The sequence below is a fragment of the Hibiscus syriacus genome, unplaced genomic scaffold (genome assembly GCF_006381635.1).
Source record: "Hibiscus syriacus cultivar Baekdansim isolate YM2019G1 unplaced genomic scaffold, ASM638163v2 tig00116943_pilon, whole genome shotgun sequence".
In the NCBI taxonomy this organism is placed as follows: Eukaryota; Viridiplantae; Streptophyta; class Magnoliopsida; order Malvales; family Malvaceae; genus Hibiscus; species Hibiscus syriacus.
The window spans coordinates 22028-37464 of record NW_024063478.1 but is presented as its reverse complement, the minus strand read 5'-3'; the positions used below and the strand labels follow the sequence as shown (position 1 = coordinate 37464).

At 36.8% G+C, this 15437-nt stretch overlaps 2 protein-coding genes across 3 annotated transcripts; both read right to left on the bottom strand.

Moving 5' to 3' along the window:
• Window positions 1–7438: 7438 nt before the first annotated feature.
• LOC120188281 (pentatricopeptide repeat-containing protein At1g59720, chloroplastic/mitochondrial-like) lies at window positions 7439–9411 on the bottom strand. Its single transcript, XM_039191747.1, is given in 3 exon segments — window positions 7439–8369; window positions 8372–8608; window positions 8611–9411. Coding segments are annotated over 3 exon segments (1827 nt in total). The 5' UTR covers window positions 9347–9411; the 3' UTR covers window positions 7439–7515.
• A 660-nt stretch (window positions 9412–10071) lies between these two features.
• LOC120188313 lies at window positions 10072–14636 on the bottom strand. 2 transcript variants are annotated; one of them, XM_039191770.1, is made up of 5 exons: window positions 13845–14636; window positions 13570–13754; window positions 10797–10871; window positions 10309–10712; window positions 10072–10222 (listed from the first exon to the last, which is right to left on the bottom strand). In XM_039191770.1, exons 1-4 carry the CDS (start codon window positions 14533–14535, stop codon window positions 10356–10358), a joined length of 1308 nt encoding a protein of 435 aa, XP_039047701.1. In that variant the 5' UTR covers window positions 14536–14636; the 3' UTR covers window positions 10072–10222; window positions 10309–10355. The 2 variants fall into 2 exon arrangements, with proteins under 2 accessions (XP_039047701.1, XP_039047700.1); XM_039191769.1 differs by having other exon boundaries at window positions 10072–10712.
• Between the last annotated feature and the right edge of the window lie 801 nt (window positions 14637–15437).

Genomic DNA, 15437 nt, shown 5'->3' with positions numbered 1-15437 from the left:
TCGTGAGCCTGGTGCAGATGATACTAGACTGGACTATTCATTCACCCAGAATCACCGTAATTCAACTCCGATGATGATGATGATGTGGATGAAGTTCCAGCAAATGTGACACAAACTAACCCTCCAGCACACATGTATGAAGCCGATTATGGTGCAATGTATGGGCCAGAATTTACGGATATGCCTCATCTCGGTGACTATGGATATTACTCATCAATAAATAATGGTGAGTTATATTTAGGCATAGAGTTTTCAAGCAAAGAAGAAGTAATGATGCCTACAAAAAATTACAATATCCGTAATTCTGTTCAATCGAGAGTCGGCCGCTCCACGATAGAAAAATATGTATGCTACTGTGCACGACGTGAAAACAGATGTAATTTGATGGTCCGCGTATCGAAAAGGAAGAGGAAAAACAACAGATGGGAACTAACGGTATACAATGGTCCTCACACATGTTGTGCTGGAGGGGTCAACCAAGATCATCCCAACTAGGACTCTGAAGTGATATGCCAAGCCATCATGCCCATGGTAAAAGCAAGCTCTCATATAGTTGTTGTTGTGTTGATTTCAGCTATACAATCGCAGTATGGGTACACTGTCTCCTATAAAAAAGCTTGGTTGGCAAAACAAAATGCCATTGTCAAACTTCATAACGAATGGGATGCATATTACAACGAACTTCCAGACTAGTTTAGGCTGGTGCGGAGGTTGAATCCTGGGACAATTATGGACTTCGAAACCTCCTATGCATACCATAATAATCGAGTTCTCCGTGATCGATGCCAATTCTACCGGGTTTTTTGGACGTACCCACAGTGCGTTAATGCTGTCAAATACTGCAAGCCTGTGGTACAGATCGATGTGACTTTCTTGTATGGAAAATACAAGCAAGTTTTATTATTGGTAGTTTTCCAAGATGGTAATCGAAACATTCTTCCAGTTGCTTTTGCTCTTGTTGAAGGAGAAGATACAGATTCTTGGGCTTTTTTCCTCTGAAATTTGTGTGCACGTGTTATCGCGAGGGAAAACATCTGTGTCATTTCATATCGCAGAGCTGGGATCAAAGAAAAAATGGAGTCTTTGGGTCCAATGTGGCAACCACCCTTTGTCCAACATAGGTATTGTCTCCGAAACATTGCTACGAACTACCATGGAAGGTACAAGAAGAATGATGAGCGTCAATTAATTGTGCACATGGGTAAGTGAAACTGATGTAGTTTGTTTTCTTTCGATCATTTTAATTTTGCAAAGAAAGCAAGTTAGTAAATTATACATTTTTTGATTAGGTTACGAACTACTTCCTCGAACGTTTGAATCAATGCTTCAAGATTTGCGGGTGAAGAACGAGGTAGGATACGATTACATCAGCCTCATCGATAAAAAAATGTGGACGAACGCATATGATGGTGGATATCGATATGGACACATGACGACCAACTTGGCAGAGGCAATCAATTCAACTTTAAAGGGTGCACGTCACTTACCAGTAGTGGCTTTGGTAAAGACTATATATTTTTGTTTAGGGGAACTTTTTGCGAAGCTCGGGGGACAAGCTCAAACCTGGATGCAAGGCGGTCATGTCTATCACCCTAGATTAGTTGCAGATCTACAGAAAAAAATTTCTCCATCAAATGGAATGTCTGTAACAAGCTTCTCTAGAAGGCATGAAATGTTTCGTGTCACAGAGTTGCCGCGACCTTTTCAAGGGATTGAAGTTGTGTCGTTAAGAGTAAATCTAAGGGACAGAACGTGTGATTGCGGGTTTTTTCAAGCTCTTAAGTATCCATCCTCTCATGTGATAACAGCTTGCTCACATACACGTTAAGACTATAACCATTTTATGGATCCTGTATACCTACTATCTGAAGTTTTTAAGGTATACAAATTTGAGTTTCCCCCATAGGTAATGACAAAAACCCTGATAAGGTTTAAGATTGGCTTCCGATTGTACCAAATCCGAATTTATTAAGGGAGCGTGGTCGTCCAAAATCCAATTGAATTCATTGTGATATAGATATTCGAGAAAGATCTAGACAAGACAGAAGATGTAGGCATTGTAGAAACCCAGAACACACTAGAAAAACATGTCCACTTCTGTTGCCATCAAGTAACAATTGATGAGGAAATGATGTATTTGTTTATCAAATAATAATTCTTGTACTTTAATTTGCATTTACTTCAAGTTAATGCCATTCGATAATCGCTGATGAAGATTAAAAAAACGATACAATAATACGAGATTGGACGTTTGCGTTATATGCGATTATAATAAAAGAGGTAATAAGTGACAAACTTAAGAAAGTTATCGAACAATTTGGTATTTAAAAATAATTTTAAATACAACAAACTTACAATAAGTATTAAATGGTAAATGATAACCAAATTACAATAACTTATATTAAATGGTAATAAACAAAATTAACTGAAATACATTAAAAAAAGTCAAACAAATTTAACAAAATAAAGTAAGTATTAAATGAGAAATAAAAAAAAATACAATTAAAAAGTCCAATAAACTAAATACAAATATAATAAAAAAAACAAAATCTATTGATACATGCGACGCGAATGTGTTCCGCAGGGCGGTGGCTGTCAGTCTCGAGGAAGATTTCTTTGTATCACTGGTTGTGACTCCTCGCTGTCATCACCATCTTCATCATCATCGTTGTCGTCCTGAGTATGTACATTAGGTTGATGAGGAGCTGATGATGATGAAGCACCTCCATAGAATAAGGACCCTGGAGGTGTATGACTGACTATCCCACCGGCCTGCGAAAACTGGGAAAACTCGTAAAACCCAGACATCGCTGAGTGTAAAAACTGTACAGGAGGTGTATGTGCTGCGGCCAAGGGTGATGAGGCTGAACTCGCCAAATATCCAGTATATGAACCCCAAATTGGATCTACAAACATAGACCCATAATAGCCTCCAGGAGGGGTCATATGTGGCGGTGGCGGCAGCGGGGGTCATAAAAGTAGGTGAAGGCGGCGGCGGCAGCATCTGGTAATGGAAAGGCGATGGCGGCATCATATATGGCTGCGGTATATAAGTCGTTGGATATGGTGGCTGCTGTGAAGGTCATGCTGGTGCAACTGAGGATGAACATGAAGCACATGATCTCCGTCCACGAGTTGGGGGACGATGGTGCTGTGTCGGTCAATGTCTCTGTCGACGTCACGGAAAGGTCTGCCCTCGTGCATCCTCGGGAAGCAAAAACGGTTTCATGTTACTGTTGAACCACTCGTAATAACCGTCAGCAACCATCAAGAGGTCAAGTAAAATGGGCTCTCTACGGGGAAAGCGTCGATGTCAATCCTCCCACAACACGACCCACGCATGATACCTCACCAACCAATCTGTATCTATCTTGATGCGTCTATCTGTGCTATGTGACTCGTCCATATTGCGAGGTGCTTCCGGAATTGGTTGAAAACAACCAAATTTCTGGAGCACGCAATCAGTGGAGTGCCACTCGACGATCGCATAACAGATCAAGGGGACCGTCGCCATCCAAACATCTGATGGGCCCCTCAACTCAGGTGGGATCACCGCTCTCACATCATCAGTAGAATATAGAACCCATTCAAACTAAAACAAATATATATGATTTTTATCAAAATAATAATCTAATTATATAACTATAATCTAAAATCAATTTTTAAACATTAAAATTCATATCTGTGTGCCAACCTTCTGATCGATTAACACCCTAATTTTTTCTAAATCATCAGGTAGCTCCTGATGATTTTTCCTATCAGTAGACCACCTATTCAAGAAAAATAATTTCTTATTCACTGTATAAAATTATTAATATACAAAATCAGTTTTATAATTACCTCAGGAGTAGCGGAAATACGAATGAGTTCTTGACAACGGGACATAAAAAGGGCAATCGATACAATGCCCAAGACTGCAGCAGCAAGAGACATCCGCCGATAGCATTACGCCTGTAGTCAATGGCTCGACACATCTCCCTGTATAGGCAAGCCAAAACTGCTGAGCCCCGACTGAGTGATCCGACCAGATAAAAGTCGCCAAGATGTTGCTACCACATACAGTGAACTTGGTTGCGCGATTTGTCTGGCATCAGTAACTCTCCTATCAGCTGCAGTATGCATGCCCGTGCATACTGTTTAACTTCATCGTCAGACGCGTCCTCGCTCAACTCCCGAAAATTGGCATCTAACCAATTTAACGGTATCTGTCCACCGTTAAAATTTTCCGGGACACGTCCTAGACTAACCCGACACAAAGTAGTCCAAGAACCGGAAGCTATCCCTGATATCACACCTCCATCCACCGGAAGCCCCAGATGCATAGAAACATCCTTAAGCGTGATCGTGCACTCTACGCACGGAAGATGGAATGTGTGGGTCTCCGGCCTCCACTGCTCTACTAAGGCAGAAATAAGGTCTGGTTCTATCTTACAATGACCCTGATATCTACATAGGTGACCGAATCCAGCCTCTACTAAATACGGCATTACACGAGTAGGTATAACTAACTTAAGGTTCCTAATAAAATGATCTAATATACGGTCTCTCTCCTAAAATATAAATAATTACATAAATTAATTTTTAAACTAATAATCATGCATTAAATAAATTAATTAATTAAATTAAAACGTTAAAATGTTACCGTATCAGCAAAGTGTCGAGATATATGATTTCCATCCAACCAAAGTAGACCGCCTTCCATTTTATATCTGCAAAAAAATTAATAAAATAAAATATTAAACAATTAAAATAATTAAATAAATTACTAAAAAATACTAAATATAATAAAATATACCTTAATAAGAGAATATACGAGTATTTGAGAGAAGTTGAGAGGATTTGGTGTGATGAAAGTGATTGAGAATGGGGTATTTATAGGGAGGGATGGTGGGTGTGAATGGGCGGGGGTAATTTGGTAATTAAGGGTATAGTGCGCCGCAGGGGCCGCTCCTTTCTGACGCATGTCAGAATCACAGGTAAGGCGCGTCCCCTGCGCCGCGCTATACCCTTAATTACCAACCTGTCCCGTGCCATACACACGTGTATCCATATCAGCATAAGGTGCGTAGCAGGAGGCGCGCCTTACCCCACGTGGCGCCAAATCAGCGTATAGCGCGCTGCAGGGGGCGCGTCTTACTGCAAAGGGTGTTAGATCGGGAAAAATAGTTTGACCGGTGTTAGATCGGTAAATATACCGGTCACCGTTGATTTTTTTGGAAAAACGCCTATTACAAGAAGGGTTTCAACATTCATTGTCAAATAATTAAAACATATTTTATTTTACAATCGCTTTTAACTTAATAAAAAAATAAATTCTAAGCTTTTAAATAATCAATTTTTAATGTATTGGCGTTATTGCAAGAATGGTTTCAACATTCATTGTCAAATAATTAAAACATATGTTATTTTTTAATTACCTTTAACTTAATAAAAATCAAATTCTAAACTTTTAAATAATTAAAATTTTCAATGTATTGGCGTTTGTATTCTAGTTCAGTAATTCTCAAACAAATACCGTCTCCTCTCACTTTCCTACTCTAAGGGGTCATTTAATTATAAACTTAATAATGAAACACTTTTTAAAAAAATTATAAATATGTCATTTATTTTTATTATTTAATTGACAATAAATACAAACATGTTATGTAAATAAAATCTTTAAAATCTAATAGTTTCATAAACATGTTTTTTAAAGAACATTTTATCAAAATTATATTAAATTTAAGGATGAATTACATATTTAGTTATTTAACTTTCATTTTAGTTCTATTTTGATCACTCAATATCTTTTTCCAAAATTATACTTAACGTTAAAAACATGATTATTAACGTTACAAATTTTTAAGTTTTTCAGAGATGACATGATATTATTTTATGATGACAAGCCAATATCATCATTAATTTTTAAATGGTAAGGGATTAAAATGTAATTAAAAATATAGTTTTTAAAATAATAGTATTAAAGTGATAGTTTGATGACCAAATATGTAGTTTAATCTAAACTTAATTAATACTTTCTTTTAAGGATATTGAATTTTTGAATACTTTATGAGAGTTGAATAGGTATTGATACAGGATTTTATGTTAGGATGAACTTTTAAATTTATAAAAAGAGATGAATTATAAACTTCTAAAGATAAAAAATAAATTTTTAATAGAATATATATATAGGCAAAATGGTCACTGTTACTCCTGTAGTAGATTCAATTTATAATTTTTTCTCTTGTCGTATTTTTGTATCAATTTAGTCCTCATAGTTATTTAATTACATCATCTTATATCTTAACTTTAACTTAAAATCTTAAATTTTAAACCCTAAACTATATACCTTAAACCCTAAATAATAGTAAATATTTTAAATATTAATAAATTGAATAATTTTGATGATTAAATTAATATAAAAATATAATAAAAACGAAAATGATAAATTGAGTCATAATATGAGCAAAAAGTCACTCTTATACCTAAAATATATGATAATGTATCAATAAACATTTATGGAAACAATCTTATCTTACTACATATTTACATTTTTAAAAGAAGAAAGCTTTCAATTAGGACAGATTCGAAAATAGTGGAGTAGCTAAATGATCAAGATAAGCAGTTGGCTGGCTCATTCAATTGCCTTTACAAGCAGCCTATTCTATGTCAGAAAGTTGGTGACGTATTCAAAGCTTTATATTTTATATGATTATATTATTTAAAGAATAAACTATCAATTTAGTCATCCAATTATTCTAATGATTCTGTTTTGGTCATCCAAATATTATTTTCAAAATCATACTTAAATTTTTTTTTTATCATCTACTATTAAAAAATTAGTAATGATGCTGACATGTCATCATAAGACAATACCACATTAATATTGAAAAAAATAAAAAATATATATATCATATCAACAGTTCTATTTATTTTTAACGGCATGTGATCAAAACATAACTTTAGATATAATTTTAAAAAATATATAGATGACCAAAATAAAACCATAGAAATTATTAGATGACTAAATGTGTAATTTAACCAAAGAAAATTTATCAACGTCAGAGTACGGACACGTAAGGCTGGACGCCATTCCTTGGTGGTGGTGGAGTATTCCATTATCACCAATCGGAATACTAATTAATAATTTAATGTTTTGAAATATAAATTTAGTGATCAAATTTTAATATTATGAGTGATATAAATTAAATTAAAAAATCTTATTTTTTTTCTAATATTTAATTTAAATTAATCGATCAATCAATAAAAATGAATGATTTCTCTTTCAGCTGCTCTGGTTTTTCTATTCGCTCATGGCAATGCATCTTATCGTTGTTGCAAGTTGATGCATGCTATTCAAGTACCAAGGTGAAAAATCTGATATAGTCAAGGGTTAAATCATGAATAAACCCTCTTTTTGTTCTACATGCAGTGTTAATAAGGTGAGACGTATCATTGTCATGCAGATGCAGTGTTAATAAGGTCACACAAATCATTGTCATGTACATTATGTAAGCTATACACTTGAAACAATTATCACCAGTAATCCGAGCATGAGCAAACGCCGTCTTTGAAGTGATGAAATCGGGCACGATCCCGTACGATAATCTCGACATCGAAAACTCTGGATATCTGTTTCGTCACCTCATGACAGTCATTGCATACCCTAAGGTTTTTAAAGATGCGTAGTGGCATACCTGGTTGCAGCTTCAAAAGCCCCAAAGCAATGGCCAGTCTTTCACTGTGCAGCCTAAGGGAATGGTGTCTAGTTTCATAATGTTCGTCGATCATCGGTGCTTGTGAATAGTCAGGTGAATATCCAACCGATTCAAGTTTTTCATCGATCACCTCTAGCATTTGGTATATTTCTTTAGTTTGAGGATGAGACGTATCTCCCGCGAAAAGTTCGTGTGTAACACCGTCGATCTCGATTGAGCTGCAACCAGGCTCTTTCATTACACCTTTATCGGTCATTAATTTCCTTATGAGTCCAACATCATCCCACTGACCGGCCGATGCATAAACTCTTGATAACAGCACATAAACACCACTTCCGATGCCTCCTGATTCAACAACTTGCTTGGCCAACTCTTCACTAAGCTCAATGTTTCCATTCTTCTTAGAACAAGCATCGAGAAGACTTCTCCAGATGACGGCATCTGGTCTCATAGGCATCGTTGATACAAGGTCAAGAGCTTCATCGATGAACCCTGCACGGGCCAGAAGATCAACCAAACATCCATAATGCTCTAATGCAGGGTTGATCTTGTAATCAGTAACCATCATATCAAAATATAAACGACCTTCTATAACCATACCTTTATGATTACAAGCACTCAGAACACCAACGAACGTGATAGAATTTGGTCTGAAACTCTCCGTTCGAATCATTTATGAAAACATCTAATTGCTTCCTCAGCTTTACCGTGCATTGCGAATCCTCGGATCATATGATTCCACGAAGTTAAATCACGTTTCGGCATCCCCTCGAAAACCTGCCGAGCTAATTCCAAAGAACCACATTTGCAATACATATCCACCAATGAATTGTTTATCAGCACATTAATAGACATGTCGAAATCACACATTTTCAACAAATAAGCATGAACCCATGCACCCAAAGACAAGCCCCAAGACCAGCACAAGCACTTATTACACTTTGCAGCGTATACCCATCAGGATCGAACGTCTTGCGCAATTCCCCGAACAAGTTTAAAGCGCTATTAAACTTACCAAACTGGACAAGACCTTCAAGCAAAACATTCCAGGAAACCAAGCTTCTTTCAGACATTTTAACAAACACTTTTTCAGCCAAGTCCAAACACCCACAACTTGCATAGAAATGAATCAAACTGTTGTTTACATAAACATCGGAACCGAACCCATGTTTCAAAGCATGGGCATGAACCTGTTTCCCTTCGGAGAAAGCAGACAAGTAAGCGCAACCTTTCAAAACAAATGGGAAAGTATGCTTATCTGGAAGAACCACAGCTTGCTCTAGCATCTCCAAATAAAGCCGTAAGGATTGTTCTTTGTTGTTAACGTTATGGGCACAGGCTCTTATGAGAGTGTTCCACATGAAGGAATTGGGATTTTCGATTTGTTGGAAAAGTTTAAGAGCGTAGTTGAAGTCAAGGAAAGAAGAGAAATGGAGGATCTGAGAGTATAAAAGGAAGGTTTGGGGATGGTAAGGTGAAGTGGAACGGAGGGTCTGGGCGTGAATTTGTTTGAGCTGAGACATGTGGGTGCATTGTTTCAAAGAGATGAGGATGCGGCTGTGGTGGTCGGGTGAAGGAGCGTTTGGGATGTTTGTGGTTCTAGATGGAAGAAGTTGCGGCGGCGGCCTTGGCGCGGTTGCAAGCGTCATCCGTTTGCTGTAAGGATAGGGAGTTCAGCTCAAGAGCTGAGTGGCTTTCCTAAAGGATGACTGATTCTAAATTGACAATGAGATGGCTGAATATTGATATTTTGGTTTTAAAATATAATTTTTTTTTGGTATTGGCCGCTTAAAAAAATTAGGGTAAACTACATGTTTAATCATCAATCTATTTTCGTCATTCTGTTTAGTAGTTTAATTATTTTTTCTTCAAAATCATATCTAAGTTAAGTTTTGATTATTTAATGTTAAAAAATTAACGATGATATTGATGTGCTATCATAATGATATCATGTCATCAATAATTTTTTTAAAAATATTATCACATCAATAGTTCTATTTATTTTAATGGTAGATGATCAATACATAACGCCAAGTATGATTTTGAAGAAAAAAACATCGAATGACCAAAACAAAACTACAAGAACAAATGAGTGACTAAATACATAATTCACCCAAAATTTATAACTAAATAAGTAATTTTATTAGGAAACAAATTAAAACGACATAACTTTGGGAGAAATTTATTAAATTAAGATGTTTTTAATTCAGAAAAATAAATTAAAATTCATTACAGATCCCAATATTTAGAGATTTAATATAAGTTATTTAAAATTTTAATTTTGTACATATAATCGACTTGTTTATTTTACCTCAAGTTTGCTATTTTCACGTTTAAGATCATTTCGAGTAAAGATTATCCTATCCATTCTTCATTTTTCAGTTTTGATACATCTGCAGGGGAGGAGCATAATAAGCATTTGGTGCCAAAAGACCCCTGTATTGACCAATCTACAGGAGAGTGGGCATTTCATCATCCCCATGGCGATTCTTCCCATAATATTATTGTAACTGAACTACATAAAAGAAGTTAAATGGGGTGCTCTAGATACTACGATATCGACGTCAACCCACATTCAAACCATGTTTCATGCAAAACGATGCACAAAAGTACATTTCTATCACCGACCCAGAAAAATGGACCCGATGGATGCAGTTTTCACGAGGCAACGCCGACATCAGCTGAGGGATTACCACCCTGAACATCTGAGCCCTGATTGTTGTAAGCATGGCCACGTCCTCTACCACCTCTGCCCCTGTTGTTATGTTGGTTCCTAGAATAAGAGTTGTCAGGTTGATCATGATATTGGTTGTGCCCATTCTGGTAGGTTACACCTCCCCTTCCACTGATTCGACCTCCACGGCCACCCCCAGTACCTCGACCACCTCTTTGGTTCTGATAAGGTCTTCCAGGAACATATTGTTGCTCCTTGGCTTCTCCATTATCTGCCTGTAGTTTGTCATGTTCTTGTTGAACTGTGATATCCTCTGCATGATTCTCCTTCTCCAAATTATCCTGCAGAGCACAAGCCTACAATATTTAAACTCTAATATATAAAATCCTGAAGGAACAAATAGTGTTAAAGCCAACTGAAAGAACCTGATGAAGTTCCTCTGTACTACTATATTGATTGTCACCGGTTTCAGATTCTTGATAATTTGATGCCTCATCTTCCTACAGAACATAAGAAATAACCCGGAAAACTTAACACCAATCGGATAATAAAACTAACAGGGTGACAGCTCCAATTGAAATTTAAAAATCTGTGTTAACGCCAGGACACACGACAACACTTACCCCAAAAAAATGAAGCAAGCCTAAATAACATCAAGTCCTAAGTTGGGTAAAGAAAGAGTAAAACTAAGTATCATCACTTTCCTGTCATGCAATTAATACCTAATACCTATGAAGTATGCCTACTTCCCAACAATATAATAATCTGTAAGCATCAATGCATGGGAATCGGAATAATCATGAAATACCACATAAAGATCATCAAACATAGCTTGACAATTCTCAGTTACACTACATTTCTAATTTCTCACAGCTTCTTGGGACAATTCTCTGCTTATTTCAATTTTACAATTCTCGATAACTTGAATGCCTTGGACCATCTTGTTTCAGTTGGATTCCAATAGTAAACCTTTAAGCGAAGGTATGAAATCATCCTACACAACCCAACTCATTATTCATTGCCTTGTAATACTGAAGTGAAACCATGACATCAATTATTTCGGCTAAAAGACACTGCCTCGCCAAAGGCCATCTTTTTTTACCTACTAAACTGCAGATTTTGCCGCTATAGAAGCCAAATTTGCATACTTCTGGAAGGAAAAGAAAAAAGAATGTAGAATAAGTTTGTCCTTTTCCAAATTCACCTAATATAGAATGAGCCTGCAAAGCATCAATTTTACCAGGAGCTACCAAAGCACAACATGCCAATCGCAAAACAATTCTAAGGGACAGGATGATCACTAAGCAACAAGTCGTAACAAAAATGAAATGTATTTCAAGTAAAAGGAAAATCAAAAGAATGCATTCCACCAAACATGCCATCCATTCCAATAATCAACAGCAGCAAGGACTGAATAAATTGCAAGTAACATGAATAAGAATCCCATTCCTGGAGCAAAATAGGCCAATTGATCCAAAAAGCTTTATGCTAGAGATTGACAATCAATTTTCAAATTCAACACTACATGTAAAACAATAAAGTACAAAAGGGAGTTGGGGCAACCCCTGTCAACTGAAATAAGACACAGAAGCGGTCCACACAAAACTAACAAGATTAAAACGATCCTCAAAGCCACTCACATTTAGCCAAAGTCCAGAGATCAAATCAGTATTGAATAATCCACCAGGAAAAAACCCTTCTTATCATCTTAGCCTTGGAGTATAAGCTTTTACCCAAACATTTTAGGACTGGTTATCAGTCTATTTTGAAATTAGTAAGTAGAATACCTTAACTCTAGGAATATGCATGCAACTTCTTTCAAATAATAAACTATCTGATGAGAATTTTAGCAATTATGTCTGCATAAATAACTCAAAATCCAGCATGTTCTGTCCAGATATTAATCAAACCTTGGGTCATCTCCGTAAATGGAAACTCTTCTTAAAAGCATATGCTTGCTTGCACCAACTGCCCATTACATCAGACCTTTGATCAGGAGTTACAGTTGATATAGCTGAGCTCCCCACAGTACATGACCAACAAGTGCACAACTTACAAGAATTTCAAATAATGCATCCATTCTGAAACAATCTTTTAGAAATCATGCCACACCAACCCAATACTTTCCTCTGTAACTCAGTCTCCAATGAGTTCCTATTTAGCTGTTTTACACTTTCATCATTAACAGAAGAAAAACCTTGCTTAAAGAATCTCCTTCCTTCCAAGAAAATGGGAGGACAGTAAATGAGGTAGATTTGTCATAACAGCTAGAAGAATTTGCGTGTGCATCTTATTCATAAGAAAAAAAACACTTGAGAGCTCAATAATGTTGATGTATGAAAGTTTTAGCAACCAATGCAAATGATTAACATTTCCTCCAGTTGGAAATCATAAATGATCTATAGTTCAAACAACACCAAATAACAATGATATTAACCAACACATAATGATGTTCAGCAAACAAAACTATTCACTGTTTTAAATACTTTTATCTGCTCCAGCACACGGGAAAGGAATTTCTATCTGAAGCATGGGAACACGGACACTCACTGTTTCAATAACTTGTATTTGCTATGACACACAGGTACAAGATTTCTTGCTAGACATACCGGCTAAGTCTATTATATAGTCATTTCAACCTTTTGTGCATAAATTCAAATTTAAAGAACTCATGTTTAAAAAAACTTTTGTGCATACAGGAAAATAGATAGATAGATTCGCAGTCTAACTCTAATGCAGGCTACAGATACAGGGAGAAATAAAATTGATAGAAAAAAATAACAAATAGCTATGACAATAGATAGACGATTAAAAAATCCAAGAGCGGAGGAATGCTATTACTCTATGACACACATATGAATAAACTTAAACCCTCTAATGCCATTGCAGCTACCCTTAACGGCACAATATAAAAAATAAACAAATAATTAAGCAGGTTGCTGGTATAATTTAAACTTCACTTCTCCAACATTCAGTTACTAATAACCTATATATAAAGAAACTTTAAGAAATACCTGGGTTTCTCCCCCCCCCAACCCTCTCTTGGCTGTTATATAGCTGAAAACGATGATATCAATGTATTTGCATCAAGTAAAAAAAATTAACAATAAATTCGATAATGCTAAATGTATAGGATAAAAAGGGAAGACAGTTTTTACACCAAAACATATATCAGAAACAAAATGCAAAAATTAATACCTTTGGCTGGTACTGCCCGGCTGAATCTTCCACCTGAACAGGCACGGAGATGGGCACCGGAACCTGGAAAGACGTAAACGCCCCGGCGGCAGCAGCAGCCACTTCAACAGGATCCTTAATCTCCGGCGTGGTTGTAAAATAATCCAAAGACTTGATCTTGTTAAGCCTCTGTCTCAACTCAGCATCTGCAGAAAATAAACTCCCAATTCAGAAAATCCAGAAATTCGGCAATAAGTAAATAAATACAAGCTACGAAATTATTAGTGGATTATTACATGAAACGTCGGCATTGTGGTCGATCGGCTGGTCGGAGTTAGAAAGCCAAAGTTTAGCATGGTTGACGCAATGATGCAAAGCATTCTTATGAGACAAACTTGAATCAGCAGGTCTTGAAGTCAGCTTTCCACTCAGCTTAGCAATCAAATCCAAATCTTTCTCACTAAGCAAATCGGTGGCGTCGTCGGTCACGTAATCGTAAGTCAAGCAACAGCCTCTCTCGTGGGTTCTCGTCAACATGGTCGAGATAAAATCATTCTGAGACTTGACATCGAACAACAACCCGAAATAGAGAAGATTGAGTAGATCCTCAATGGCATGATCGTGTTCATTGGATTGTTGTTCTTGGGTTTCGGTCTTATCCAGTTGAGCTTCTGAGGTTGTCTCTTCCAGCGAACATGTTTGACGCTGTAAGGCGAGTGAGATTTCTTCGGAGACGGCGACAGAAAGAGGCTGGCGAAGCTTCTCGAGTTCATCGATGAGGGCGGAGACAGCGGGTTTGGAACGGAGGACTTCTTCTTGTTCTTTGTTCAAAGGTTTGCCATGGGAGAGGGATTCTTCCATCTGGAGGATGCGATTGTATTTCTTGCGTAGGGCGCGGAGACGTTTGTTGATGAAACTAAGGACGGGGCCCTCCGAAACTGAGCCTGCTGCGTCGGAGGAAACATTTTCTTCCGCGGCTGACGCCATTGAAGGATTGTTGGTGGTGGTGGATGATTGGAGTTTAGAAAGATCACCACAGGGGAGGCAGTGGTGGTGTGATGGAGCGGCGGGATGGGGTACTCTTGGAAAGGAAGGGAGCAAGTAGAAAGGATTTTTACTTTTAGGCTTAATTCCCAAATAAGTGCCCAAACTATATCCATTTTACCCAAATTGGTGCCTACAATATTTTTTGGCTCATTCAGGTGCCTAACATTATAAACGTAATCTATGACATAATGGCCGTTGGTTTTCTCCATTAAGTGACATGTGTCACAATCAGATAATTTTAAAATTTATTTTTAAAAAAGATATTAAAAACATTATTATATTTATAAAAAATATCCTAATTTCTTTTAAATTACAAAAAAATCTTAAAATCCCTAAAATCTCCAAACCCTAACATAAACCCATCGTCGTCACCCTTTTCAACTATGACCACTGTCACTGACGTAGTCCCTGTCATCATCCTAGTTATACACCACCGTAGTTGTCACTGATTGGCCGTCGGAATCACGTGGGATCGCGATTTTCATCCTATGGTTCGTGGGGTATAAAATGTCGATTCGTCGTCGATCGGTCACGATTTTATAGGTGTTTTGGTCACCGGGGGAGGAGAAGTTGGGTGGAGCTTCGTCGATGGCAAAGGGTGGTGGTCGGATTGGTTTAGGGGTTGAATTAAAGTTTTTAAAGATTTGGGGTTATTTCAAAATGTATGTGTTTTCTTTATAAAAATATATATAATTTTATTTTTTTTAATTTTATATAAAATTTTTAAAAATTATTATATTGTGACATGTGTCACTTAACGAAGAAAATTAACGTCGTTGATGACCCGAGCACTTAAAGTAGTAACGTTTGTAACGTTAGGCACCTAAATAGGCCAAAAAATA